At 41.7% G+C, this 24,621-nt stretch overlaps 2 protein-coding genes across 4 annotated transcripts; both read right to left on the bottom strand.

Annotated features, from left to right (window-relative positions):
• Window positions 1-787: 787 nt before the first annotated feature.
• LOC139564903 (transmembrane protein 184B-like) lies at window positions 788-20,050 on the bottom strand. The gene is made up of 9 exons (XM_071384781.1): window positions 19,591-20,050; window positions 13,893-14,120; window positions 10,640-10,805; window positions 7,786-7,876; window positions 7,428-7,503; window positions 6,340-6,431; window positions 5,947-6,116; window positions 5,606-5,812; window positions 788-2,823 (listed from the first exon to the last, which is right to left on the bottom strand). The coding sequence occupies exons 2-9, from the start codon at window positions 14,118-14,120 to the stop codon at window positions 2,585-2,587; spliced, it is 1,269 nt and encodes a 422-aa protein (XP_071240882.1). The 5' UTR covers window positions 19,591-20,050; the 3' UTR covers window positions 788-2,584.
• A 2,614-nt stretch (window positions 20,051-22,664) lies between these two features.
• LOC139564923 (proteasome assembly chaperone 3-like) lies at window positions 22,665-23,960 on the bottom strand. Of its 3 annotated transcripts, none has more exons than XM_071384835.1 (3): window positions 23,845-23,960; window positions 23,131-23,361; window positions 22,665-22,997 (listed from the first exon to the last, which is right to left on the bottom strand). In XM_071384835.1, the coding sequence occupies exons 2-3, from the start codon at window positions 23,344-23,346 to the stop codon at window positions 22,845-22,847; spliced, it is 369 nt and encodes a 122-aa protein (XP_071240936.1). In that variant the 5' UTR covers window positions 23,347-23,361; window positions 23,845-23,960; the 3' UTR covers window positions 22,665-22,844. The 3 variants fall into 3 exon arrangements, with proteins under 3 accessions (XP_071240936.1, XP_071240935.1, XP_071240933.1); XM_071384834.1 differs by having other exon boundaries at window positions 23,802-23,947; XM_071384832.1 differs by having other exon boundaries at window positions 23,765-23,938.
• Window positions 23,961-24,621: the final 661 nt, after the last annotated feature.

Below are 24,621 nucleotides of genomic sequence, written 5' to 3'. Positions count from 1 at the left end.
TGCGTATTATTGTTTGTACAGATGAACGTGGTACCTTCAGGCGTTCGGAAATTGCTCCCAAGGATGAACCAGACTTGTGGAGGTCTACAATTTTATTTCTGAGGTCTTGGCTGATTTCTTTTGATTTTCCTATGATGTCAAGCAAAGAGGCACTGAGTTTGAAGGTAGGCCTTGAAATACATCCATAGGTACCCCTCCAATTGACTCAAATGAGGTCAATTAGCCTATCAGAAGCTTCTAAAGCCATGACATAATTTTCTGGAATTGTCTAAGCTGTTAAAAGGCAGTCAACTTAGTGTATGTACATTTCTGACCCACTGGAATTGTGATACAGTGAATTATAAGTGAAATAATCGGTCTGTAAACAATTGTTGGAAAAATTACTTGTGTCATGCACAAAGTAGATGTTCTAACCAACTTGCAAAAACTAGTTTGTTAACAAGAAATTTGTGGAGTGGTTGAAAAACGAGTTGTAATGACTCCAACCTAAGTGTGTCAACTTCCGACTTCAACTGTATATAAACTATAGAAGAAAAAAATATATGCACATCCAACTTATCAGGTGCAGGACAGAAGAACAAGACAAAAGGAATGTGCGCAACTCTGGTATGCTCCCATGGTGATTTAATCAGATGCACAATAAAGACAACGTTTCAATCAGAGTTGGATCTTCGTCAGATTGACCCGAGTTGCAGACATTCCTTTTTTTCTTGCATATATGAACTACACATCGACACATCCAGCCCAAAACGGGGGGTTTAAAAAAATACTTACGTAGTGGCCAAAGTTCCGAAACATCTCTTTAATCGTTTATTTTACATGAGTGCAAAATGTGACAAGCAACCAAATAAACCAGGATTCAGTAATAGACACTATAGTTACACTACATCTCAGTGATCACATTATACCCAGCTCTACATCTGTTTCTGCTTTCCCAGTAAGGCAGCAATAATTGGCACATGAAGGTATGGAAAAAGTGATTACACTGCACTTAATTTCCCTGACTTAAATGCAGTTCAAAATGATAGGGTAGATGGTGTCCCTCTATCACAATTTGTCACAAACAGAAACAAAATATATTATACAATGACATGAAACCAACTTAAATATCATGAAATATCAAACTGATCTGCAGAAATCACTGAAAAACACATTGTTAATACTACATAGCTTATTTACAATATAGCAATTTATCAAACTTTGTCATTAAGCTAAACATAACAGCAGACATGTCTTAACATTTAGAACATTGAGACCAAATTACACTACATAATTCAACATTTAAACCAATCAAACAATTGCTGTACTAATGTTATCTTCAGTGAGTTGAAAGGAACAATAATACGAACCTCAGAAACGATAAAAAGGTTCTACTCAAACTATTTACAATACTGCAAATGTTTTTTTAGGGTTAACATTGTTGAGCTCTGCTGAATTATACACTCTAATCCATGCTGAGAAAATGAATGAGAATACCACAACCCTCCAAGTTGGTGGGAGTCGGCCTTATCCTCCAATTTGTCTGTGGCATGTCAGATACAAAGGATTTCAAAGCGCCAAAGTCTAGAGTTTGAAGTTCCTGCTCCAAAGTCAGTTGTGTCTTTGAAAAAAATTATTCAGTTTGTCGGGAGACCCAACAGAGGACTGCTGAGCAAATACTTCAAACACGCACGCAAATGCAAGAGATGGTCCTTGAAGTGTCAGAGCCAGCCACGACGGGCACGATTCCCGGGTTCCCTCCTGAAGTCGTACATTAATCAGCTCCTATTTGAAACTCACATGAATCAGAGAGAGCGGAGAACATACTTCAGCGGCCAGAGAAGAGCTCAGTCACTGCTACGATAGAGACCGAATCAGGATCAGGGAAATTACCAAAATAAAAATTGCATCACTACCTGCCTTGTCTGAAACGGTTCAGCAGACAGGCTATTTTCCCATCGTATCATGACTAGCAAGGCAGAAACAAAAATCAACTCATTAGGTCATTAAAATCTTCATTCTGTCCCCTTCTTGATCTTCCCTGCAAGAATTATTCATTCAATTAACTGTCCAGTGAAAATCTCACTTTTAAAAGTTCATAATCTGTTAACTCGTACCCAAATAATGTTCTGGTGAAAGCATCAATTGGAGAAAAACACTTCAAAAACCTCACCTCAAACTTGTATTTCAAACAGACCGCTTAAAACATGCTTGCCATTTCCTCATAGAGGATGATGTCATCCTCCTCAGCTGGCCAATCAGCTATCTACTCGCATTAATATTTTTACCTCACCATTCTATTGTTGGGGTACGCCGACACCATTCCAACACAGAAAAACTGCATACTTAAAAAAATTTTGGAAGGAAAACTTTCACAAATGTTGTAATTAATTATATATAGATCATATTTCATAGAAATCTGGAAACACTGGACAGTTACTTTAAAACCAGGACTAAAGTAAAGAGTTCATCTTAAAAAATGAAACGAAAGAAGATGAAAAGGAACCACACGGCCAGGTCTGACAGTGAGATATGCGGTGCCAGTGTTGTCCTGGGTGTGGTGAGGAAACAAAGACATGGATACTCGTGGTGGTGGGCGACTCCTTTAGAATTCGTCATCAGAGATAATCAGCAGGACTTTGTCAGATTTCTTGGAGCTCTTGCTGCTGCCGCCTGTGCCTGCCTTGCCGTTGTTCTGGCTGGGCTGTACCACCTCCTGGGTGGACTGCTGGGTGTACTGCTGGTAGGCTGGGGAGAAGTTGTGGATGGCATCCTGGACCATGTCCCCAGGGTTCATCGTCTCCTTCAGACCACTGGAGATGCTCTGCATGGGGGCGATGTTGTCTAGAAGAACACAGACACATTTTGACATGGTCATTTAACTTGTTTATCGGACATAACTTTGATCTGAATATCAAACCGCAGAAAATACAAGATACAACGTGAGAAATTCAAGAGTATTTACGCTTATGACAACTAAATTAATCCATTTTTGAAGACAAGGTGCTAACAGACTCATTAGGAAAAACTCCCTAGTCCAGAATCACAGTTGATACGAATCTCACTAACACAAATTCATTCGTTTTAAGCCTGTGCTCAGTCCTTGTGCCCAGTGTTCCACCACATGAGGACCTCTTGTTAGTGTTCCTCTATTATCAGTGTTGATGGATGAGAGCAGAGAGAGATGACAGGGAGTCTGCAGCAATTCAGTGGGAGTGAGGAAGGTGCTTCCTCTCCTCTGTCTACCTTCCCAGTCACTTCCCCGACTGAGCTCCTCCAGCTGTGGGCCAGGCTGATACTTGACCCTATAATACCAGGGTCTCATCCATCGTCCCGGGAGCGGTCCGGTACAGACAGAACCAACGCAGCCTTCTGTCTCAGGGTCAGCGACAGTGCAGTCTAGGCCAGGTCTCTGGAGGGAAGGCGGCCCGGCGGAGGGTTCCGCTGTGCTTCAGGGTCAGAGTCGTGGTTAGGCATGCTCTCCTGAGCTTTTCCATCACAGCTGGCCTGTTTTGCAACAAGGGCTGGCCTCAGTCAGGGTTGGAGGAGGACAGCCTGGAGGTATATAAGCCTCCCAAACCTCCACAGACACTGAAAACACCTTCACAAATGGATGACCTTCTGACACTTCCCAGCCCAGTGAGGGTTGGATGGGGCTGTGACTCTACAACTCTCAGCAGCTATATCAAAAGGCTAAACTAGTCTTAATGGGAATCCTTCTGGTTCAGGTAATGTTTATGCAGTCCAGTTACATACTATAGCACTGAATTATGACCTTTGAATTGGTGCTTTGGTAAGAAAGAACAATTCCGTGGGGCATATAAAAAATGTAGCCCCAACACCATGCATCCCTTTGAGAGGGAAAATTTACTTTCAAAACCATACTTTTGGAAACTACTCAGTGAATAGCCTGGCTTCAGCTGCATTTAATTTACACGTTTAGACCACAATAAAAATCTAATTTGCTGCTTAACTTTCCGCAGCTATGTTATCATTAGTTTTAAATGAATATCAACTAGAGCAAATGAATAATACATTTTGTGCACGAGCATGAATGCCGAACATGGGAGAAATCCTCAATTCATTTTGATCACTCGGCAAGATGAAGAAAACACTTCTACCGGTCAAATGAAATGGACATGGAAACATTTCACACTTAATCAGCATTTAGCGATTCCGTTTCTTTCTGCACGTCTGTCTGCTATAGCCCAAGGCCTCAGCAGGAGCTGTTGCAGGAGGGAACAAGCTGAGATGATTGGTATCGCCGCAGAAGGCTTTTCCCTCGGTCTCCATTTGTCTTCTGCTCATGTGAAAGGTATTGACGTCAGAGTGGTTCCGCTAGTTCCTGCGATTAAGCGTAGCGAGGCTATGAAATGCTCTTTCTATAGTGGTGCTGGGCTAGTAACTTTCCTGTGAGCCGTGAGTAATGATGAACACCCTGAAGACCGTTCCTCTGCTGACCTCAGGCCTGCCTGGTTCACACTGTTCCCTCTGGCCATCTCTCTCTGATGTGTTTCCCATTCCCTGTCTACAGCCAGGGAATGGGACTGAAAATTGCATTGTCACCTACAGGTAACTTCCAAAATAAAGGAATCACTTGAGTAAATGAGGGATACAAAGCATATTGAAAGCAGTTGCTTCCACACAGGTGTGGTTCCTGAGATAATTTATAAATTAACATCCCATTATTTTGTCTACCATGGCTCGGTGACTTTGAAAAAGGGGTCTCAAAGGAGCGTAAAGGGTTTTAAAGTGTGTGGGGTCACTATATCACAACCCAAATTGAACACTTAAGGGAAATTCCCTCCCTACCGGCCAAACCCTCCCTAACCCGGACGACGCTATGCCAATTGTGCGTCGCCCCACGGATCTCCCGGTTGCGGCCGGCTGCGACAGAGCCTGGGCGCGAACCCAGCCCAGCCTGCGAACCCAGCCCAGCCTGGGCGTGAACCCAGAGACTCTGGTGGCGCAGCTAGCACTGCGATGCAGTGCCCTAGACCACTGCGCCACCCGGGAGAACCAGACTTGTGGAGGTCTACACATTTTTTTCCTGATGTCTTGGCTGATTTCTTTTGATTTTCCCATGATGTCATGCAAAGAGGCACTGAGTTTGAAGGTAGGCCTTGAAATACATCCACAGGTACACCTCCAATTGACTCAAATTATGTCAATTAGCCTATCAGAAGCTTCTAAAGCCATGACATCATTTTCTGGAATTTCCCAAGCTGTTTAAAGGCACAGTCAACTTAGGGTATGTAAACTTCTGACCCACTGGAATTGTGATACAGTGAATTATAAATGAAATAATCTGTCTGTAAACAATTGTTGGAAAAATTACTTGTGTCATGCACAAAGTAGATGTCCTAACCGACTTTTGCCAAAACTATAGTTTGTTAACAAGAAATTTGTGGAGTGGTTGAAACCTAAGTGCATGTAAACTTCCGACTTCAACTGTACCTCCCCTCTCTTTTTATTTATTTATTTCACCTTTATTTAACCAGGTAGGCAAGTTGAGAACAAGTTCTCATTTACAATTGCGACCTGGCCAAGATAAAGCAAAGCAGTTCGACACATACAACAACACAGAGTTACACATGGAGATATGGACATGTAGAAGTGCAGTTACCGTGTGTCCCTGGTAGTTCGTTCTTCTTCTCCTGGTACACAGTGCAGGTGAAGGCGTAGCGCAGGGCGATAGCAGCGAAGAACATCTCGATGCAGGTGATGAAGTTCTGCCAGCCTGCTGCCACTGTGCCGGCCCCCACCTCCTGGCCGTCGATAAACAGAGCGTTAGGGATGACCCCACAGCGCTCCAGGATGGCCAGCACCATACCTAAACAACAAAAGACAACACCTTCATGTGCTACTCCAGTCTAATGTATCAATTACAATGTATTTTGTAGACTTTTCCAACCCCATCAGGGTTTGAAACTGTTGATATTAAGTCAAGGTAAGGGACCAACGCACCCTGCCAGAAGGACAGGAAGATGACAGATTTGATGGTGAGGAATTTGAGCACGGGTTCATAAGGCCTCAGCAGGTCACTGGTAGCGAAGAAGAAGAGGAAGAGAGCGTACAGGGCCAGGCTGACAGAGATGTTGTAGATGATGGTGATGTAGAGGTATCCTCCATTCACACTGCAGAAGGGAACAGGATCAACACAGACATGTTAGTGGGGATCTATGTACATTCACTTTCTGAATTTCCATCCAAATGTATGTATTACTCAATACTCGTATTGTAAATATCAATGTCTAATACTTTCATGTGAAATGTAAAAAGCAAAAACACACAATGAGGAGTGCGAGCATGGCGAAGGGGAAGTTGAGTGGGTGAAATGGAATGAAAGGTTGTGCTCACTTAAAATCTCCATCATGATATTTGCCAAAGGCCTGCAGGAGGATGGTGATGACGGCCATGATGGGTTTGACAACACAGAACTGAAGAGTGGCCTGCATGACATCAATACAGGATGGGACATGCATTGAACACAGACACAAAACAAGGAACAATGCAGGTGACAACTACTACATGCTGGTTATTGGGTTTGAAAGGTAGCCAACTGTACGTCTTCAAACACTGAGTCATCTATGAAACGAATGAACATTTTGTGGAAATTGTGTGCCTATCAATTTGCAATGTATGATATACTATGTTAAAAATCTTGAAAATATGCATATATTGACATTAGGCCAAAACAATGTACTGTCTGAAGTAATGTTAAAGTACACTAAGGGACATGTTATTGAATTTCAAGGGTCAGTAGTTTTCCTTACTGGGGCTACCTGCAGACCTTTAAATGTGAAATGATATAGCAACTTTAGGACAGGCCGGTGCTTTTGGATTAGAGATGCTCCTCTTGAAACCCGGAGTAATCTCTAAATGCAGTTATTGATCCCATTCCCTCCAACTTGTCGTCTCACAGAGCCAGAGCAGATATATTTCTATCCCTTTCAACTCTGCTACCGGAGGGAAGAGAACAGCAAGGTTGTGCTTTGAAACCAGCCAACATGGGAGTCCAGCCAGAACATGCCGAGTGTTAATCAGCTCTCTTTTCTGGACGTCTATTCACTGTTCTGAGGACATACCTTTCAGATCCAATTGCCATCAGCGTAAGACTCAGAGCACAGACTGCATCCCCAAGACACTATGGGGACAGTCTCAAGCTGACAGCTCATGTTATTTCTCTGTGCTTATTACAAAGCTGCTTTCACCTGTTCTCAGATTGCTTTCATTTTTTGCTTTCATTTTTTGCTTTCATTTTTTGTTTTAACCAGTCAACCTTATCCTCTAAAAAGTGGACAGCCAATTATAATGGCTGTCATTTCACAATAGAAAAGCGATCTTGATTAAAAAAGTTTAACGAGAGGACATTAAAATAACAAATCACTATTTTCTATTTCCAGAGTGCTTTCATCCCCCAAGCGGGGAGGGAGATGGAAACTCACCTGTTTACAGAATCTTAAAAAGCCAATAGAGTAGCTTGTTCCACCTAAGCAGCAGGTACCATACATACAGCTCGACCTGGGAATGATAGAAAATATCTGGTCACAAATGTATCCTTTGAATGTGTACGAGATTTAAAAGACATCATTCTAGTGTCCAAAATACAAAACAGCATTATCCTTGTAGTCTGACTTCCTTAAAACCAGATCAAGACGTTAATTCAAGGAAATTACAGCCAGACCCTGGGTGACTGCAAGACAAACTGAAAATCCCCAACCTTCTGGGTGGGTTTTTTGAAAGCTACTTGTATAGCGTGTAGTATGAGACCATGGTATGGGGGATGGGACTGGGAGCACTCACTCAATGGACTTCCCTCGGATCTCGGACATGATGGCACTCTCTCCCCCGAGGTACTCAAAGGACAGGCTCAGGAAGTTGTAAATCACAAATGCTGTCATGGAGAGAAGGGACAAAGTCACCCACATACATTCCTGTACATTATGATGGAATGTTGTTTACAACACTGATACTAGGTTTTGCAAGTGGGGGTCATTTTCAAAAACAACAATTCGACGTCACGGGTCAGTCCGTTTGAAGATGGAATCCGTAGTAGGAGGAAACAGGACCACTGGCCGCCCCAACCACCACGGTTATTGTTTTTGTTGCTGAGCTGAGGAGCGTCGTGCAGCATGGTAAAACATGTTTGAAGTAGATATTGTGCTCTACCGCGCGTTCAATGATGTTGTAATATCACACACGGGTGTGGCTGTTTCACCATTAACTCTCTACACTGGTGGGAATTAGCCTACATGGATAGGGCTACATTTCTTTCAGAAGAAATATGAAATGCATAACCATGGTAGCAACTGAAAGGGAACTGTTTAGAGATAAAGGGGAAATTATTACACCAAAAAGGTGAGGACACAACAGTTCACCTGACAACACTGAATCCAAAACATTACACTGTTGATTTTATGGGCATTTTACATTTACTGTACTTTTCACCGCATCTGTTGATTACGAAATCTGAAAATACTCTTGATATATTCAGTAACACGATGAGAATATTCCTGGAAAATGTAGTGTAGGCGCAACATAATAAGCAAAAAAATGACAAGGGTTTGAGTGAGAGGTCCAAGTGGCTACACACCTCTCCAAAGTGTGCACAAGTCATTTCACTGCATTTTTATGACTCAAAGAGGAGTCTTCCACTGTAAGGTGCTTTTCGCTCTCCTAGCTGTTCCGTTGAGGAATTAGAGCAAGCATACTTTTAGTTGTTTTGTTTGGAACACAACCCTGCCATCACTCAATTACTGAAGTCGTGTACGCAATTCAAAAACAGACCATTACAAATCACAATCTGGGTCAGGTGGGCATCATTTGAAAGCTTGTTCTATTGCCAACATGACTGGCTAAGTTATAAAATACGATCTTACAGTTTCAGGCGTTCACAATGCAATACAGGGAAACAGATCATCATTTTGGTGCACATAGAAAGGAGTCCTGACTGCATTCAGGTGCGTGTGCCACAGGGGGGTTTCTTCACAGTAGACAAACATAGGCTCGTTCTGTCCAAAACAACCCAGGGTATGACGCCATGTCACCTTGTAACTGTACAGCCAACATAGGGATCATAAACGTTGACACTGTATATGACATGAGTTTTATGATATGGAAATGTGAAGTGCACATTTGGACTCACAGGTGTGTGGCTGGCTTGTACGACATCAAAGAAGGTATTTATTATAATCCTCAACTTCTCATCTTTCAAAATACATAAGAGTTCTCTTAATTTACAGCACTTCCCTCACTCAGACAACAAAAATTGCTTAAGTCATCCAATTAGGGGGAGGGATGGGAGAGACATCTTGCCACGCGCGGTGCTCAAGTTCAGCACGGATGTCAGTCAGAACCCATGCAGCACTGAAGTGCATGTATAGCATGTTACTGTACAGCCAATGCCTTCCAATTTAGCCGTTTATTGGTGCCCAAATCTGCCATTTCAACCCGTATACAGGTACGAGTGTAAAGGCTACCGTTTCCAGCTAATCTCAGTAAATATTCATGTTCTGTCTATATAAATCATTCATTATAAACATGGACTTTAAAGATAACGTGTCAATCTGTGAGCATTCTGTGCTGCAGGTAATATTGTGGGACAGATTGTGATGATAGCACTGTAGAGATCTTACATCCTAATTTAGAAGCTGTGGAAACTGAAATTATACTTTTGTGAGAGGGTTTCGCTTTACAATAATTGTATTTTTCACCAATCAATGTTTTCTCCCCACCGCTAAGAGGTTTAGGATGGTTCTCTGTCCTCCAAATCCTTCCTAAGCCTTGGATGCTATTTCAGGAGGGGTTTAAAAAAAAAAGCGAATGCAGGTTACACTCAAGTATCAGGGGCACAGAGTTTCACACAGTGCTTTACCCCTGCCATGCTGACTCAATGCAATAGTTAACCTGCTTTCAGATGCAGTTTTTAAAGAGCAATCTCCACCACCAATCATAAACTTGTCTCAAACACTAAATTAATCTGGTCAATAATGTATGTGAAATACTAATAGTTTTGTCCATATATCAAATTACACTTAAACAATTCTGCATGCGATTCACCTCTGCCATTGTTAAAGTACTACAGTCTTTTCTCATTGCTTCGGTACATAAGGACTATTAAAGAAAAGGTTTTGAGAGTACAATTTATGAGACATTAATAATTTAATGTGAAGAATAGCTATGAGTAAGATGAACATTTCCTTTGTGTTTGAAGTAAAAAACAACTCTTAACTAGTTTGGATTAGAATGATCTCAACTAAAGTACATCCCTTTTCCCCCTTTTGCAAAGAATAGAATACAAAAACCACAAAGCCTAAGAGGAAAAAAGACAGGTCTGAAAGTCTACACGCCCTGGAAACAGAACAACATGAACAATAGGGCATCTCTGCCCATAGGGAAGAACTGACAGGTGAGGAAAAACAGGTTGGGCCAGTCCGTTTTTAGCTTCAATCCTTATAGCCATCAAATGTTTTTTCAGAACTCATAATAGGTCTACCGTCAGTCTAAATGTCATTACTGGCCAGACAGAACCTGCCCGGTGTCGGACTACTGCCGCCTGGTACAGGTGCTTATAGAGTAAACCGCCGTCGGGGCGCCGGCTGAGATATGAGGCAACAGCGAATGGGAGGAGACGGGTGGGGTGGTTTGTTTACCGTACCTTCATAACAGTCTCGGACGGAGTCAAAGTAGACATAGTACTGGTCGTTGCTGATGAAGAGCAGGCTGAGCCAGGAGTCGAACGCATAGATTGGCACGATGAAAAGAATGCGAATGATGTAGCGCTGCTCGTTAGGGACTGTGTAGGACCTCAGGTGTGTGTAGATCTGGAAAACACAGAATCAAAACAAAAATAGTTATTAAAATAAACAAGATTACTTACTAGGCAAAAATGCATTGGAGGTATTCAAATCCCAGTTTCAGCCCCTAGACCAACCACGATGAATAATTGAGCTGAACCTGACGAGCAGTATTAGGGGGCCAGTGCTTCAAAGAGATGGGTTCTTATGAATAAACGGCACTTCCTTGGAACCCTCTCCAGGCACGATTTGGCTATCACACAGGGCCCAACGTGCTTTAGAAGGACAGCATTACAGCATTGACTAAAATACATATAAAAAAGGACAGTGTCTGTAGATTTGGGGTCGAAAGGTAAGAAAAAAGATAAAGGAGGGTAAAAATGAAAACCCAGAAAGATAACACTGCATAATTGGGGTAGCAAGGTGAGCGGGATGAATTTCTGCTGATCAAGACAAAAGCTTGACTGAAAAGTGAATGTCTGAGTTATAGGATCAACTCTCCTAGAGATGTGTTACACAGACGTTTTTACACTTGGGAGGGAGAACAGAAAGAAGAGAGGGGTGCACTGCTTCAAAACTTGTGTCTCGGACTGTTGAATTTGATTGAACTCTTCAACTTCACTGAATAATTTTAAAACATAATGCGGAATGTGAATGCTAGATGGTGTGGCATGATTCCCAATTCTAGGAACCAACATTTTTCAGAATTGGAGTCAAGGCCATGGGGTGAAGGAAAGTTCAGAGCATCCATTACATAATTACGTTTGTGAAGCACATAATCAACTACATATTTTCAGGGGCAAATGCCAAAGGAAACTAAAAGCTCATAACCTAGTGATCCATCGTGTACAGTACACCAGCAATGGTCAGAGTTGAGTATTGCAGTTTGATCCATTTCAAGTGGTGCACCCTGGCATTTCTTGACTTCTGGTCCAACTCACACAGACTCATGCAACATGATTAAATGGCCATTAGAGGTGGCACATTAGAGGCTGGCCAGTGCCAGGGCGTGATGCATGTGGCTCTCCTGAGAAGTGAAGTGAAGCAGGCTGCAGACTGATGTCCTCCATTTCCCCTGAATGGCTGGTGGAAAGACTGTGGTCCTCCAGGCTCCATAATGCTGAGCTGACAGGCAGACAGACAGAGCTGTGCCCTGGGTAATGACTCTGCTCTAGCCTGACTCAGACTCAATACCCTTCTGTCTTAGTTGAGCAGTAGCCCAAGTCCATCCCCCAGCTAATTTCAGTTGGTCTGTGAAAGGCGTATAACTCCACCTCATAACACTCCCCAGCCCGCCCCTGGCACTGACAGCTGTGACACACCAAACGTCCATGTTGGAATGAGAAAGTGTGTGGAGTGTCTCGCGTTCATACCCAGCAGTGTCCGTGAGAAAGTGAGAGGGGCGCGCACTGAGCACGACAGTTCTATACAGAACACCCAGACAGAATGAGAAGACCACACATCACACTGACTATAGTGTGATATTATGACCCTCCTCTCTCCCTGACAAGCTGCCCCGGGAAGTGGGAGGTCTGAACAGTGTAGTGTGTCAGAGAACATCAGTAACACTCCATAGCACTGTAACACCTGGTGCTTTGGACCACAGTGAGCAGACTGGGACATCTAAGGTCAGCATCGGCCAGCATACAGTGTTAGTATGCAGATTGGGAGAGGAGGAGAATTCTCCAGAGACAGTCTTATGGAGGAAAATCTGATGATACACCAGAATACTAAATAAAACCAATCCTGTCGGGGAGGCTGTTTTTAATCTCCCTGCATGCTTGCCTCATGCAACCCTGCAACTATCTCACGGGCCACATATGTTAATGTCTGGCCTGCTTCGATGGGGAGTGGATGGGAAAACAAAGTACTCCAGAACTAAACAGATGGACGGAACGGGAGACGCCATAGAATGACAAATTTACATTTTTTTTTTGTGTGTAGTGAAAAAAACGAATCTAATTTAAAAAATGGTATAACTCCTTTTCTGAGCAATTTCAATTTTATAAAGACATGTTAAATCTAGTAAAAAAAGGTTTTCTTGCTATACCAGAGGTATGCCTACTTCTGCTCGATGTATTTTCAGTAATAAAGTACGAGCTGATGATAATGTGAAACGTATCAGAAATGTTGCAACCAGCGTATAGAAAAGGTCAGCACATAAACCCTGGGGACAATAACACCATCATATTCCTATCTCGAAATATCATGATCATCTAAATCTCCAACCAAAGCCAACACAGTGGGACTCCCTGGGGGCTTCCTGTCTATACAGCCGCTAAAGGTTGGATGGACCCATTCTCAGCAGCGCTCAGGTTTATCGGTTCATCAGCACAATATGAGAAGAGACGGCTCTCACTCCCCAATGCTGAGCAGCATAAAACACATGGGGCCTCTGCTGATTGCCCTTCGCGAAACGTGATCCTCTCCTTTTATTGCGACGCTGGAAATGTGACCTCGACAACACCTGCACATCTCTGCTGATAATGCATGCCATTCAAATGTACACCCTCTCTGGAGTTGATGAAACCCCAGTCTGATGATAAGGATCACCATTGTCTCTACTGTAGGATTACAGCAAGAGACACGAGTAAATAGCAATAACTGAAGAAAAAACACACTTCAGTAAGCCTATACTGAATGTGAATATAATCATGGTTAGCCCTTATTATGCTTGGCTAAAGTTATACAACTGCTCTGCCCAGCCATTTGATCGATGACGGCTCTGTTTGCATTGTGTCGTTATCAGTGGTAGTCACGGTCAACGGTAACAATTAAGAAACAATGACACACTATGAACAGACCGTCACTTTACAGATAGGAGCCAATTAACTATCACACTCAGTCGTGCCTCTCGATGATGGAGAAAGTAGGTCTGGTCAACAACAGATACTGGATCAAATGTATTGAAAAACAAAAAACTAAATGTATTGTCTGGCCTTTGCCCTCTGGTAAGGGTGTAGACAACCCACAACACCTTCCTAGCTCCCATTACATATTTGCATTTGTTTGCAAAGCTGAGTGCTACTGACAACGCCTAGAGCCATGCTTTTTGTTTTCTAGATTCACATCAAAACAAGTACAGAGGCAGACAACTGATATAATGTAACCTACCTGATGGCAAGTGAGGAGCAGCGCTGACCAGACGAAGATCCCCGACAGAGCTTGAGCAGCGGTCGTATTCAAGAAGATATCGTGTGCCACAATAGTCCCATTCCCCGTTTGAATTATTGTCATGTTGGATATGTCTGACTTGTTAAAAACTGGAGATGCGAAACGTATCAGAGACTCATTTTGGGGGACTTCCAAGTCCATCGCCATCTCCTCTGCTGAGCTGTTCATCTGAAACAATAAAAAGTGTTGTTTGGGTAAAAGAGCTTTAGGCCAGGGATCGACAACTAGCGGGCAGTTTTTTTCTTGAGTGGATAGTCAGCGGGCCGGAATATAATGACAAATCATTTCTAGACTTCAAATTGACCACAAGAAGCCCAAACAGACACAATACTTGATTAAAACATAAATCATTTCAAACCTTGCTAACATTTGAAAATGATCACATACAGTTGAAGTCAGAAGTTTACATACACTTATGTTGGAGTCATTAAAACTCGTTTTTCAACCACTCCACAAATTTCTTGTTAACAAACTATAGTTTTGGCAAGTTGGTTAGTACATCTACTTTGTCCATGACACAAGTAATTTGTACAACAATTGTTTACAGACAGATTATTTCACTTATAATTCAGAGTAACACAATTCCGGTGGGTCAGAAGTTTACATACACTAAGTTGACTGTGCCTGATGTCATGGCTTTAGAAGCTTCTGATAAATTATGCAAAGTAGCCTGAGTCAATTGGAGGTGTACCTGTGGATGTATTTCAAGGCCTACCTTCAAACTCAGTGCTTTTTTGCTTGACATCATGGGAAAATCAAAAGAAATCAGCCACAACCTCAGAAAAAATATTGTAGACCTCCACAAGTCTGGTTCATCCTTGGGAGCAATTTCCAAATGCCTGAAAGAACCACGTTCATCTATACAAGCAATAGTATGCAAGTATAAACACCATGGGACCACGCAGCCGTCATACCGCTCAGGAAGGAGAAGCGTTCTGTCTCCGAGAGATGAACGTACGTTGGTGCGAAAAGTGCAAATCAATCCCAGAACAATAGCAATGGACCATGTGAAGATGCTGGAGGAAACGGGTACAAAAGTATCTATATCCACAGTAAAACGAGTCCTATATTGACATAACCTGAAAGGCCGCTCAGCAAGGAAGAAGCCACTGCTCCAAAACCACCATAAAAAAGCCAGACTACGGTTTGCAACTGCACATGGGGACAAAGATAGTACTTTTTGGAGAAATGTCCTCTGGTCTGATGAAACAAAAATATAACTGTTTGGCCATAATGACCATCGTTATGTTTTGGAGGAAAAAGGGGGATGCTTGCAAGAACACCATCTGAAGAACACCATCCCAACCGTGAAGCACGGGGGTGGCAGCATCATGTTGTGGGGTACTTTGCTGCAGGAGGGACTGGTGCACTTCACAAAATAGATGGCATCATGAGGCAGGGAAAAGTATGTGGATATATTGAAGCAACATCTCAAGACATCAGTCAGGAAGTTAAAGCTTGGTCACAAATGGGTCTTCCAAATGGACAATGACCCCAAGCATACTTCCAAAGTGGTGGCAAAATGGCTTAAGGACAACAAAGCCAAGGTATTGGAGTGGCCATCACAAAGCCCTGACCTCAATCCTACAGATAATTTGTTGGCAGAACTGAAAAAGTGTGTGCGAGCAAGGAGGCCTACAAACCTGACTCAGTTACACCAGTTCTGTCAGGAGGAATGAGCCCAAATTCACCCAAGTCATTGTGGGAAGCTTGTGGAAGGCTACCTGAAACGTTTGACCCAAGTTAAACAATTTAACGGCAATGCTACCAAATACCAATTGAGTGTATGTAAACTTCTGACCCACTGAGAATGTGATGAAAGAAATTAAAGCTGAAATAAAATAAAATCATTCTCTCTACTATTATTCTGACATTTCACATTCTTAAAATAAAGTGGTGATCCTAACTGACCTACGACAGGGAATTTTCACTTAGATTAAATGTCAGGAATTGTGAAAAACTGAGTTTAAATGTAGTTGGCTAAGGTGTATGTAAACTTCCGACTTCAACTGTATATCACTTGGATCTGATTTGCGGGGTGTTTTTATAGTCTTATGTCCCAAAAAATAAATAACATATATATAACTAACTAACTAAATATACACACACACACAGAGAAATTATTCAGAACCTCTCCTTCTTCCACATATTGTTACGTTACAGCCGTATTCTAAAATGGATTCAAATAAATAAATCATCAATCTACACACAAAACCCAATAAGGACAACAAGGACAAAGCGAAAACGTATTTTTTTTATGTTTGCAAATGTATTAAAAATGTAAAACTGAATTACCTTATTTAAGTGAGTATTCACTATTCTTTCCTATGAGACTAGAAATTTAACTCAAGTGCATCCTGATTCCATTGATCATCCTTGAAATGTTTCTACAACTTGACTGGAGTCAACCTGTGGTAAATTCAATTGATTGGACATGATTTGGGAAAAAGGCACACACCTATCTATATAAGGTTCCACAGTTGACAGTGCATGTCAGAGCAAAAACCAACCCATGAGGTCGAAGGAATGTTCCGTAGAGTACCGAGACAGGATGTGTTGAGGCATAGATCTGGGGAAGGGTACCAAAATAGCTCTGCAGCATTGAAGGTCCCTAAGAACGCAGTGGCCTCCATCATTCTTAAATAGAAGAAGAGCTGGCCGCCGGCCAAACTGAGCAATCAGGGGAGAAAGGTCTTGCTCAGGGAGGTGACCAAGAACCCAATGGTCACTCTGACAGAGCTCCAGAGTTCCTCCGTGGAGATGGGAGAACCTTCCAGAAGGACAACCATCTCTGCAGCACTCCACCAATCAGGCCTTTATGGTAGAGTAGCCAGACGGAAGCCACTCCTCAGTAAAAAGGCACATGACAGCCCGCTTGGAGTTTGCCAAAAGGGACCTAAAGACTCTCATACCATGAGAAACAAGTTTCTCTGGTTTGATGAAACCGAGATTGAACTCTTTGGCCTGAATGCCAAGCGTCACTTCTGGAGGAAACCTGGCACCAGGATCGAGGGAAAGATGAACAGAGCAAATTACAGTGAGATCCTTGATGAAAACCTGCTCCAGAGCGCTCAGCACCTCAGGCTGGGGTAAAGGTTTACCTTCCAACAAGACAACAACCCTAAGTACACAGCCAATACAACACAGGAGTGGCTTCGGGACAAGTCTTTGAATGTCCTTGAGTGGCCCAGCCAGAGCCCGGACTTGAACCCAATCTAACATCTCTGGAGAGACCTGAAAATAGCTGTGCAGCGACAATCCCCATCCAACCTGACAGAGCTTGAGAGCATTTGCAGAGAAGAATGGGTGTAACTCCCCAAATACAGGTGTGCTAAGCTTGTAGTGTCATACCCAAGAAGACTTGCTGTAATTGCTGCCAAAACTGCTTAAACAAAGCACTGAGAAAACAGTCTGAATACTTATGTAAATGTGTTTTCTAATGCTTTGTCATTATGGGGTATATTGTGTAGATTGATGAGAAAAAAAAACTAATACATTTTAGAATAAGGCTGTAACATAATTTTTTTTGGAAAAGGTCAAGGGGTCTGAATACTTTCCGAATGTACTGTATGTCTGTGTATATATATATATATATTGTGAAGACAATAAAACTATGAAATAACACATATGGAATCATGTAGTAACCAAAAAAAAGTGTTAAACAAATAAAAATATATTTTATATTTGAGATTCTTCAAATAGCCACCCTTTGCCTTGATGACAACTTTGCACACTCTTTGCATTCTCTCAAACAGCTTCACCTGGAATGCTTTTCCAACAGTCCTAAAGGAGTTCCCACATATGCTGAGCACTTGTTGGCTGCTTTTCATTCACTCTGAGGTCCAACTCATCCCAAACCATCTCAATTGGGTTGAGGTCAGGTGCTTGAGGAGGCCAGGTCATCTGATGCAGCACTCCATCACTGTCCTTCTTGGTCAAATAGCCCTTACACAGCCTGGAGGTGTGTTGGGTCATTGTCCTGTTGAAAAACAGATGATAGTCCTACTAAGCCAAAACCAGATGGCATGGCGTACCACTGCACAATGCTGTGGTAGCCATGCTGGTTAAGTGTGCCTTAAATTCTAAATAAATCACAGACAGTGTCACCAGCAAAGCACCCTCACACCACCTCCTCCATGCTTCACGGTGGGAACTACACATGTGGAAATTATTCGTTCACCTACTCTGCGTCTCACAAAGACACGGCGGTTGGAACCAAAAATCTCAAATTTGGACTTATCAGACCAAAGGACAGATTTCCAACGGTCTAATGTCCATTGCTCGTGTTACTTGGCCAAGCAAGTCTTTTCTTATTATTGGTGTCCATTAGTAGTGCTTTCCTTGCAGGAATTCGACCACAGAGGCCTGATTCACGCAGCCTCCTCTGAACAGTTGATGTTGAGATGTGTCTGTTACTTGAACTCTGGGAAGCATTTATTTGGGCTGCAATTTCTGAGGCTGGTAACTAATGAACTTATCCTCTGCAGCAGATGTAACTCGGTCTTCCTTTCCTGTGGTGGTCCTCATGAGAGCCAGTTTCATCATATCGCTTTATGGTTTTTGCGACAGCACTTGAAGACATTTTTTTAGATTTTCCAGATTGACTGACCTTCATGTCTTAAAGTAATGATGGACTGTCGTTTCTCTTTGCTTATTGGAGCTGTTCTTGCCATAATATGGACTTGGTCTTTTACCAAATAGGGCTATCTTCTGTATACCACCCCTACCTTGTCACAACACAACTGATTGGCTCAAAAGCATTAAGGAAAGAAAATAAATAATTTGGCCAGCAGGTCACCAGTTGGGGAACCCTGGTCTAGGAAAAGTTGTGGGAAAAGTATGTGATTATCATACTTGAGTTAAAGTAAATATACCTCAATAGAAAATGACTCAAGTAAAAGTCACCCAGTAAAATACTACTTGAGTAAAAGTATAAATAATTTCAAATTTCTTCTATTAAACAAACCAGAAGGTACCCCCCAAAACACTACTTAAATTGTACTTTAAACGTATTTTTACACCACTGTCTAGGCTACATACATATAGGAAAACATTTTACATTTCCTTAACATTTGCATGACTGAATCAGGGCTGCTGGTTTATGAAAAAGCACAGGTTCTATGAGCTGCGAACTTCTTAATAACAAAACAAAAACTATAAGATCACAACTACAGTTTAAAATACCATGAAAACACTTGTAGATAAGCTCCATGTGATTTTAATTTGGGAACTCTGTTCCAAAATATTCCCACGCATAATAGAGATATATATTGAATCGTATACAAATGTGGGCAAGGGTTGAAATGATTATGTTTTAGTCTTCTTGCGGTCAATTTGCTATCTACAAATGATTTGTAATTATGTTCCGGTGTTCTGGCAGAGGGGAGATTTTAGGCACAACACCCGCCCATGACCACCCGCTCAAGAAAAAAATCGTCCCGCGGCTGAATCTACAGTAGTTGATGATCCCTGTGATGGGCCTATGTGAATTATCAAGAAAAAAACATCCACAGCCTTAATAATCTGTCTGAGAAACCTGTTGCATGGGCAAGTCATAGCCTACACACATTTTGTCCAAACAAATATTTGTAATTACTTAGTTATATGTAGGCTACATAGGTAAAATACTGAGGTTTACCTTAGCGGTCTGTACACTCGATGGCCTTGACCTAACGTTACTGGTATATCCACATTGAGCGAAATAGACTTCAAATGGAACGGGGTTGGTGAAAATCGTGCCGTTTCTCAAAAATAAATTTGGACTGGAACAATTAATAGAAATAAAGACGATTTAGCCGATGTTATCGAATACCATTACCAGTGAGCTTGCTATGAGAAATGGCTTCCTTTCAAAAGGTACGAACGAAGGATTCAATACTTCCTTGTTGTGAAGACAGGTGTAATGCGAGTTCGACGTCCACAGAGCCGGTGACTCAGTCAGTGTAGGTTATTCGAATAAAGGAGGATATGGGCCTATGTTTTAATTAATGTTCTAATAAAAGCGACACAGATTATACCGAATATATCCTCTTTGGACTGTTGTCCCTTCTCAATAAACTGCAACATCAGGGATTTATTCATTGCGCTGTTTCTGTTTCAAAACGTTTCGTCGCAACAGAAACCGTTTTAAGCCAAAGGAAAAGGTTTTGCAAACGAAAACAAGTTTCAATTGGACAAATTCAGATAGGTCCCTCCCAGTTTCGTTCCGTTCGCTCTGTTTGCTTCCGTTTGGTTCTTAAACGGTAAACGGTTTCCGTTGCCAGACTAATGAATACACCCCAGGTAAACATTCAGTGAGAACATGGACATGTGACATAACCACAGACCTAGTGGCATATACACGCTTTGCATTTCCATCTAGTCGTGTGTGTATGTAATAAGTGAGAACTATGTGGTTACACGTGGTCTGTGGTTTTGAGGCCAGTTGGACATACAGAATTCTCAGGGATTTTTTTATATTTCAGCTCAAGAAACAACACTTTACACTGAAAAAATATATAAACACAACATGTAAAGTGTTGGTACCATGTTTAAGGAGCTGAAAAAAGAAATCCCAGAAATGCTCCCTACCCACAAAAAGCTTATTTCTCTTAAATTTTGGGCACAACCCTGTTATTGAGCATTCCTTCTTTGCCAAAGTGTGACAAATCAAGAAGCTGATTGAACAATATGATAATTACACAGGTGCACCTTGTGCTGAGGACAATCAAAGGCCTCTTTAAAATGTGCACACAACACAATGCAACAGATGTCTCAAGTTGAGGGAGTGTGCAATTGCCATGTTGACAGCAGGAATGTCCACCAGAGATGTTGCCAGAGAATTGAATGTTAATTTCTCTACTATAAGCTGCCTCCAACGTAATTTTAGAGAATTTGGCAGTATGTCCAACCGGGCTCACAACCGCAGACCACGTGTAACCATGCCAGCCCAGGACCTTCACATTCAGCTTCTTCACCTGCAGGATCGTCTGAGGGGTGGGGGAGTTGCTGATGACTATTTATGTCTGCATTAAAGCCTTTTGTGGGGAAAAACTCATTTTTATTGTCTGGGCCAGGCTCCCAAGTGGGTGGGCCCATGGCTGCATCCCTGCCCAGTCATGTGAAATCCATAGATTAGGGCCTAATGAATTTCTTTCAATTGACTGATTTCCTTCTATGAACTGTAATTCAGTAAAATCTTTGAAATTGTTGAATGTTGTGTTGATATTTTTGTTATATATTTATTTATTATGTGCATAGTGTTTATTCTAGTGTTGCATTAGCCTTCATTGTAGAATCAAGTCCAGTGTGAACTCCTTACAGCTAGGTTGTGTTCAGTCAGCCCAATTCTGATCTTTGCAACAATTATTGTTATTTTGCCAATAATTGGGCAAAATATCAGAATTGGGGACATCAGTGTAAATGAGCCTCCCGAGTGGTACAGGGGTCTAAGGCACCACATCTCAGTGCAAGAGGCAACACTTGCATTTCTAAACTGTTTTTGATTTGTCATTATGGGGTATTGTGTGTAGATCGCTGAGGATTTGTATTTATTTAATCCATTTTAGAATAAGGCTGTAACCTAACAAAATGTGGAAAAAGTCAAGGGGTCTGAATACTTTCCAAAGGCACTGTAAAGAAAAATAGTGTTTTTTAAATTTAATCTTTATTTAATTAGGCACGTCAGTTAGGAATAAATTATGTTTTACAATGACAGCCAAACCCAGGCTACGCTGGGCCAATTGTGCGCCACCCTATGGGACTCACAATCACGGCTGGTTCGAATCCAGGTTGCATCACATCCAGCCGTGATTGGGAGTCCCATAGGGTGGCGCACAATTGGCCCTGCGTAGCCCGGGTTTGGCTGTCATTGTGAAAAATAATTTATTCTTAACTGAGCTTCCCACAATGACACATTAGAGTGTGTTTCTCAAACTAGACACTCTAATGTACTTGTCCTCTTGCTCAGTTGTGCACCTCCCACTCCTCTTTCTATTCTGGTTAGAGCCAGTTTGCGCTGTTCTGTGAAGGGAGTAGTACACAGCGTTGTAGCAGATCTGCAGTTTCTTGGCAATTTCTCACATGGAATAGCCTTCATTTCTCAGAACAAGAATAGACTGATGAGTTTCAGAAGAAAGTTATTTGTTTCTGGCCATTTTGAGCCTGTAATCAAACCCACAAATGCTGATGCTCCAGATACTCAACTAATCTAAAGGTCAGCTTTATTGCGTGTTTGATAAGCACAACAGTTTTCAGCTGTGCTAACATAATTGCAAAACGGTTTTCTAATGATCAATTATCCTTTTAAAAGGATAAACTTGGATTAGCTAACACAACATGCCATTGGAACACAGGAGTGATGGTGGCTGATAACAGGCCTCTGTACGCCATAAAAAATCTGCCGTTTCCAGCTACAATAGTAATTTACAACATTAACAATGTCTATACTGTATTTCTGATCAATTTTATGTTATTTTAATGAACACCTTTTTTCTTCTTTCAAAAACAAGGACATTTCTAAGTGACCCCAAACTTTTATATCATAGCAATCAATCAAATGCTATTTTGCATGTGAATTTCATGGGAATGAGATGCATTTGCTCCTTTATTTATATTTGTGTTAGTTGTGCACTAACAGTATTCAGAGTGTGGCTTTAAAATCGAGATGGTTGTCTCAAACAGAATCAGTTTGTGGCCATTGGCTCCCACTCAATCCCCAAAATTCCATAGGCATTTATAAAGCATAAACTTCCCATTTATTACCACATCATGCTTAGAAGTAACAACAGATAACAAAATACATTTTTAAAGGATGGAAAAACATTGAGGGAAAAATGTGTTAAGTGTATGAAGCCTTTTCTTAAATTGTCTTTCCAGGTAGGCTATTCTGTTGCTCGTCCCCTGTACCAGTAGTTACCAGACTTGACAACTTTTGATTACATCTTTCATGGCCTTTATTGCTTCTATGGAACTGTCCTTGAGTGCCAACCCCAGTAGAACAGGCCTGTTGCCTGCCTCTTGTGACACAAATGTTGCCAAGTTTTTGGCACAGACGTGTGTCAAAGCCTGCAGAGAGAAATAAAACAAAACCGTGTGTGAGGAACAGTGTAGCCAGCCACATACATACTCATAGTAGTCAATTACAGTAATATAATGCTACTAATATTATGAAAAATTCCAGTGGTGTCTAGCTGCTTACCTCTTCTTTTCCCAGCAACACTTTGGTGGTGAACATGGCAGTGCTGATATCACCTGATCTGGAGTCAGGTGTGATTGATACTAAAGAGCCAATCTTTCCATACTGTGTGAGAACTATAAATATGTAGTTACTGAATTCTGTGCAAACAACCTGTGTGGATATTCCATTGATTGATTTCTCGGTCTGCTTTGATCTGATGAGAGGCTGAGTTGACATGGTTTTCTTTCTGTCCTGAAACAAAAAAAAAGACATGTAAGCAACACATTGAGAAAAGTAAACATTTCGCCACATGATTATTCTATTACAAAATAAACATCATTTTCAAAGAGTATTCTCAAGCACATATCGCTAGCATGAAGTCAAAACACAGCACAATGAAAGTGCAAGAACATTTTGACCAAGCTTTAATTCGACAATTTTGACCAAGCTCTCTATTACAACAACCAGAATCTCAGACATGTTTTGGGTTAGATAACCTTCTATTAAGCTAATGCAGGCTGAAGAGCCAAAGTTTCGCCCCGCTGCTGTGGCATTTCATATCGGCAAGCAGACCTAGGATATGCCGAGGCCGCACTAAAACATCGACAGGATTCTGCTACAGCTACCGTTGTTCGTAAAAAAAAAAGTCAGATACCTATAGATTTTCTAAATAGTGGTGAAATATTTCACACCGTGTGCCCGTTGGGATCCGTTTGCCGTGAACTTCAATCTAACCTTTACTGAAGGCTGTTAATTATAAGCATAGATATCGTCTGCAGTTTCAGTTTCTCAAGCGTCCCTCTCGAAATTTCGCACATGCGCACTGCCACTGAAAAATGAAATGACGCGGCAGGTCCTGTCGCTTCTAAGGGCAGATCTGCGATCAACCATATTGAGCCTGTGTGCATTGGTTTTTACATTTGTGAACACAATCATGATTGTGATAAAAACTGATTTTGGATGTGTCTAAACTAAAGGTATGGCAATGGCATATTCCATCTTCGGAGTATGAACTCTAGTCTGGGTATCAGTCTGTTTCCACATTGTCAAACTGCATATTGAAAGTTGAAATTACTGAAAGGCCAGTCTCTTTGGCAAATGACACAGAGTACAAGGAGTGGAAACAATGATAATTACCTGAATTCAAAGGGTGGGAAATACTATAGAGAAGCAGGTGCAACTGTGGGTTTACCTGTTTTCCCACTGAAAGTTTGAAAAATAGTTAATTTTGTGTGTTAAAGTAGGCATATCTATATTAAACCAGCATAGCATATTGTTTTCGGTTTAGGCCGCACTACACTCTGCCACAATGTTTAGAAGGTAATCTCGAATGCTCCTCTTGTGGTGGGGAAAGGAAAAGTAGCCTAGGGTGTGGTCCAAACACTTAAAAGACACCCTATTCCCTCAGCTCTCAAATTAAGTGGACACTTCTGATGACGTATCATGACGTCTGACGAGTATACACTTGCAGGGCAAGGGGGATGGAGGAAGGAATGATTTTCAAATGGCACA

Source organism: Salvelinus alpinus, chromosome 36, assembly GCF_045679555.1.
Source record: "Salvelinus alpinus chromosome 36, SLU_Salpinus.1, whole genome shotgun sequence".
NCBI lineage: Eukaryota > Metazoa > Chordata > Actinopteri > Salmoniformes > Salmonidae > Salvelinus > Salvelinus alpinus.
The sequence above is the reverse complement of the archived record's forward strand: the minus strand, read 5'-3'. Positions and strand labels throughout refer to the sequence as shown.

What these genes read in the sequence shown, in the direction of transcription:
- LOC139564903 (XM_071384781.1), bottom strand. Translation starts at nt 14,120, where the DNA reads ATGAACAGCTCAGCAGAGGAGATGGCGATGGACTTGGAAGTCCCCCAA. An exon ending in ATCCGAGGGAAGTCCATTGA is followed by an intron (nt 7,504 to 7,785) that starts GTGAGTGCTCCC and finishes TATCATTCCCAG; the next exon opens with GTCGAGCTGTATGTATGGTA. An exon ending in TTTTAAGATTCTGTAAACAG is followed by an intron (nt 6,432 to 7,427) that starts GTGAGTTTCCAT and finishes GATGTCATGCAG; the next exon opens with GCCACTCTTCAGTTCTGTGT.
- LOC139564923 (XM_071384835.1), bottom strand. Translation starts at nt 23,346, where the DNA reads ATGTCAACTCAGCCTCTCATCAGATCAAAGCAGACCGAGAAATCAATC. An exon ending in TGTTGCTGGGAAAAGAAGAG is followed by an intron (nt 22,998 to 23,130) that starts GTAAGCAGCTAG and finishes TTCTCTCTGCAG; the next exon opens with GCTTTGACACACGTCTGTGC.